This window comes from Miscanthus floridulus, chromosome 17 (assembly GCF_019320115.1).
Source record: "Miscanthus floridulus cultivar M001 chromosome 17, ASM1932011v1, whole genome shotgun sequence".
In the NCBI taxonomy this organism is placed as follows: domain Eukaryota; kingdom Viridiplantae; phylum Streptophyta; class Magnoliopsida; order Poales; family Poaceae; genus Miscanthus; species Miscanthus floridulus.
This window is the reverse complement of record NC_089596.1, coordinates 14,959,235-14,963,650: the sequence shown is the minus strand read 5'-3', so window position 1 is coordinate 14,963,650 and position 4,416 is coordinate 14,959,235. Positions and strand designations below refer to the sequence as shown.

Sequence of the window (4,416 nt, the reverse complement as noted above, 5' to 3'; positions counted from 1 at the left end):
GCCATTGAATTTGACTGTATCCCTCTTTTTGATTGATAAATTTTGCTTTCCTTCTGTTGATCATCTTTGATTACCATGTCCTCAGTGTTCTGTTGCTTGGTAATCAATGCTACCATTTGATGTTTCGTTCCTCTTCTTTCTTTTTGGCTTCACCAGGGAGCCTACAAAACATTATTAGTTCACATAAATAAGATTTTTTGCATTTGGATTTAAATTCTATTTGTATGTACTCAAATTTTTTACCTACACTGTCTGTGTCATTTGTTTTCTTCTTTTTCTTCTTTTCTGCTGCCACCAGTTTCTTCTTTATTTCTTCTATATGTGTCTTCATTCTGATAGGTTTAGGTGGTCTTCCCTTTCTCGAAATTCTTTCTGGATCATCTCTTTTAGTCTGTGGATCTACATCTTGTGCTGCTATGTTTCTCCTTCATTTCCTCGCTAGTCATTTTGTGCTTCACCTGTTTGCTGAGCAGATAACATTCTATCTAAATTGATTTCCATTTTGTCGAATTCTACCATAAAGTATTCCATGGCTTCCTCATTTTTTATCCTTTTGAATTCAGTATTGTTGACTTCCTAGATAATATGTTGAATCTCAACAATGAGCTTGTTGCAACTGTTTCTTCTTCTTGTCTTTCAACATGTACCTTCATATCATTTTTTCTCCACCTGTCTAAGAAGTATTTGTCTAGAATTATGCTAATTTTCTTTTTAATGACTATTTTCAGGATATGAGAGCAGAGTATCCAGAGTATCCTATCTTTACTGAATTTTGCACATATGCAGATAAATTCTTCTTCGCCTTCTGTTAGGTCAGTCTTTACTGTATATCTCCTGAACCTATGCACCTCTGGAATCTGGTTAGTTTTTTTGCCATACCTCAAATGTTTTTCCATCTTCGTTTTTCCTGTAGTTCAGCCTTGATGTTGCCTTCAGTTGTAGCTGGAACTTTTTGAATATGTTTCTGTTGTATAGCTGTTGTGCCTGCTGCTCTATTTTGTAGCCTAATATAAAGTCCTTTGGCCTTTTCTGCTTGCTATAGTTGTCCTCCAGCCTTTCTGCTCGATTTATGATATCAACAATTCGATTGTACTCCTTCAGAAAGCTAATGATACTATAGGTTGACCCTACATTGTCTTTGAACCTCGCATTTGTTGTCTCACTCCTGAATGTGGTCTGTACGAAAGGGAAGAAGTTATGTACGAAAGGGAAGAAGTTATTTTTGTAGTAGACCGGGGTAAACCTTTTTCTTATTTCCCATATTTTGGAGAAGTAGTGATTCCCTTGAAGGTTTCTTTCCTCAATCCTTCTCTTCTAAAGTCACTCAAATTCTTCCACTGTTAGACTATTGTTCACTATATCTTCGAAGTCTTCATATAGTCCTTCGTTTGCTGTAAAGACCTTGACATTCTTATTGTAGTATTTGGTCTTTATGTGGAACAAGCAATTTTTGTGCTTTGTATTTATGAAGACTTGCTCTATTGCTGATTTCATCGCTATGTCTTGGCCTATGATGATCGTTTGAGGGTGTTTTCCTCACATTACTTCAAGGAAAGTTTGAAATACCCACTTAAAAGTGTCCACTGTCTCATTATGCAGGAAAGCACATCTGAAAAGGCAACTTTGCCCATGTCCTGTGATTCCAACAAATGGTGCAAAAGATAAGTTGTATTGGTTGATCATATAAGTCGTGTCAAAACTTACACATTCTTCATAATCTGCATAATATTTCATAGAAGAACAGTCTATCCAAAACAAGTTTCTCACTCTCTTGTCCTCATCTAAATCAAACTTGTAAAAGAAAGACGGATTCTCAATTTGTTTCTTTCTGAAATCAAACCTGTGGAGCTCCTCTCCAGCGCCGGTGCCCGCCCACGGAGCTCATCGACCGCGCCACCTGCAGACCACTTGACAGTGCCGCACGCCGTGCAAAAGGGACGTCCCCGTCCCTTGGTTCCGATGGAATGCCCAAGCAAGTCGCGTCCGTATTCGGAGACCTCGCGGAGTCGCGGGCGATGCGGACTGGCGCGCACATGACCTGAGAGACGCAAGTCGCTCTTAACTCTTGTTTATTCACTTTTGTTTTTATTTAGCAATTAGTATTCAATCATGGACTATTCAATCATGGATTAATTAGACTCAAAACGTTCGTCTCGCGGTTTTTAACCAAACTGTGTAATTAGTTTTTTTGTTTACGTTTAATGCTCCATGCACGTATCGCAAGATTCGATGAGATAACTGCTAGTACTTTTTGGGAAAACTTTTTGAACTAAACTTGGCCTTACTGTTGGACAGCGTGCGCCCATAACAATTAAACATGTGTAAAGAATGGCCAAACTTATAAAAGAGGCGGACACACACAGCACGATGCATTACGAAGATGCCACGTAAGTTGGCATGCACTGCACACATTTGTTTATTCAGACACGTTCCTCCTTTTGTACACGTGCTGCTAGCTCAGAGTAGCCACACTGGACAGTGGACACACACCACTACAACCGAACTCAACTCAAAGCCTGGCTGTCTGCTGTTGTAAAAAAAAAAACTCTGGCTGTCTGCACGTACACGTACTCGACACTTCCTTCCCTTCGACAGACTTGGACACGACGACGCACACCCCAAAAGGACGCTACTCCCATGGCGACACCTCATACCACCGCGCCGCCGGCGATCCCCGAGGTCGTCGTCGTCGTCTACCTAGCTTCTCTCTACCCATTGACGATGACACCTCCTGCAAATAAACACACGCAGCGGTTAGTGCCTAGCTAGCAGAGAGAGAACCAATGCAGCAAGTAGTAGAAAGCAGCAGGCGGCGGCGGCGGCTCGTACCGTTGACGTGGAGGAACTGTCCGGTGATGTACGACGAGTCCTGCTCGCTGGCGAGGAAGACGTAGCTGGGAGCGACCTCGGCGGGCTGGCCGGCGCGCTTCATTGGCACCTCGGACCCGAACTGCTCCACCTTCTCCTTGCCGAACGACGCCGGGATGAGCGGCGTCCAGATGGGCCCCGGGGCGACGCCGTTGACGCGGATGCCCTTGTCGGCCAGCTGCAGCGCCAGCGCGCGCGTGAACGACACGATGGCGCCCTTGGTGGACGTGTAGTCCAGCAGCGTCTTCTGGCCCTTGTACGCGACCACCGACGCCGTGTTGATGATGGATCCACCCTGCGCCATGTGCGCCACCGCGTGCTTCGTCGCCAGGAAGTAGGAGATGATGTTGGTGCGGAACACGCGGTCCAGGTCGGACTCGGTGACGTCCGTGATGGACCGCCGCTCGTGCTGCTCGGCGGCGTTGTTGACGAGCACGTCGATGCGCCCGCCGTGGGCGCTCGCCACCTCCTCCACCACCTTCCGGCAGCTGTCCTCGTACCCGAGGTCGGCGGGCAGCGCCATCGGCTCGCGCGCGCCCGTGCGGGAGGAGATGTCGCGCAGCGCGCGGAGCGTCTCCTCCGCGTCCTTGTCCTCGGCGCCCTTCACGTACGTGAAGGCCACCGACGCGCCCTCCGTCGCGAACAGCAGGCACACCGCGCGCCCGATGCCCGAGTCGCCGCCGGTCACCAGCGCCACCTTGTCCTTGAGCTTGTTCGCCGCCTTGTAGTTCTGGATGATGGCCTCCGGGCGGGGGTCCATGGCATGCTCCTTCCCGGGCTGGGACCCCTGCTGCTGCGGCGGGAACAGCTTTTGGGACGACGCCATGGCGCGAGCCGCCGGAGTGGGGCTACTGCCTGGAACGAGGCGTGCTCTGCTGCTGGGGCTGCACTGCAGGTTGGGGAGGAGCTTGAGCGTCGATCGGAGTGGTGATGATGGTGATCTAGCAACAGCAGGGAGGTGGAGGAGACGAAGCAGCAGTGCGCATGGCACGGTGAGGGAGACGCGGGAGGTGGAAGGGAGGCATATAAACAAGGGGGCGACTGGGCGAGGCAGGCAGGCGTGGGCGCGTGGCGGCGGACGTGGCGGGAGGCTCGCATCTGCTGCGCCCACACGCGTCCAGTCCGGCCGCTCGGTGAACCAGCACGCCCGCCGGCCGCCGCTTAACGTGCCTACACCCACTGGATCTCTCTAGTAGCATCGCATCACTGTCTGAATCTGCTTATATAGGCGGCAAAACTTCCGGCGAATCAACGAGATAAAAAACAGCGCGCCAGCTCAGCCTTCCGCTGTTTGGACTTGGGAGAAGGAAATAGTAGGAACGGTCTTCATGGAGCAACTATAGTCTATAGACACGTACTGTAAATTCGTGACACACGTTTATATATATGCATAATTCCAACATTTAAAATATTAGGAGAAAATATTTGGAAAGAAAAGCCACCATCTTCACATTCATTAGATACATGCGCATTGACACGTATCGTGAATTCACGACGGATGCTCATAATTATCTCATAGGACCGCTCACTAAATTTTCTCTCTATTTT

General features: G+C 48.6%; 1 protein-coding gene across 1 annotated transcript; it reads right to left on the bottom strand.

The window, feature by feature from the left end:
- Positions 1-2,462: 2,462 nt before the first annotated feature.
- LOC136518968 (glucose and ribitol dehydrogenase homolog) lies at positions 2,463-3,839 on the bottom strand. The gene is made up of 2 exons (XM_066512644.1): positions 2,830-3,839; positions 2,463-2,731 (listed from the first exon to the last, which is right to left on the bottom strand). The coding sequence occupies exons 1-2, from the start codon at positions 3,692-3,694 to the stop codon at positions 2,709-2,711; spliced, it is 888 nt and encodes a 295-aa protein (XP_066368741.1). The 5' UTR covers positions 3,695-3,839; the 3' UTR covers positions 2,463-2,708.
- Positions 3,840-4,416: the final 577 nt, after the last annotated feature.

Bases quoted from the DNA above. Each gene is read 5' to 3' on its own strand.
- LOC136518968 (XM_066512644.1), bottom strand. From the start codon at position 3,694: ATGGCGTCGTCCCAAAAGCTGTTCCCGCCGCAGCAGCAGGGGTCCCAG. The intron at 2,732-2,829 runs GTACGAGCCGCC...GTTTATTTGCAG, and splicing joins ACAGTTCCTCCACGTCAACG to GAGGTGTCATCGTCAATGGG.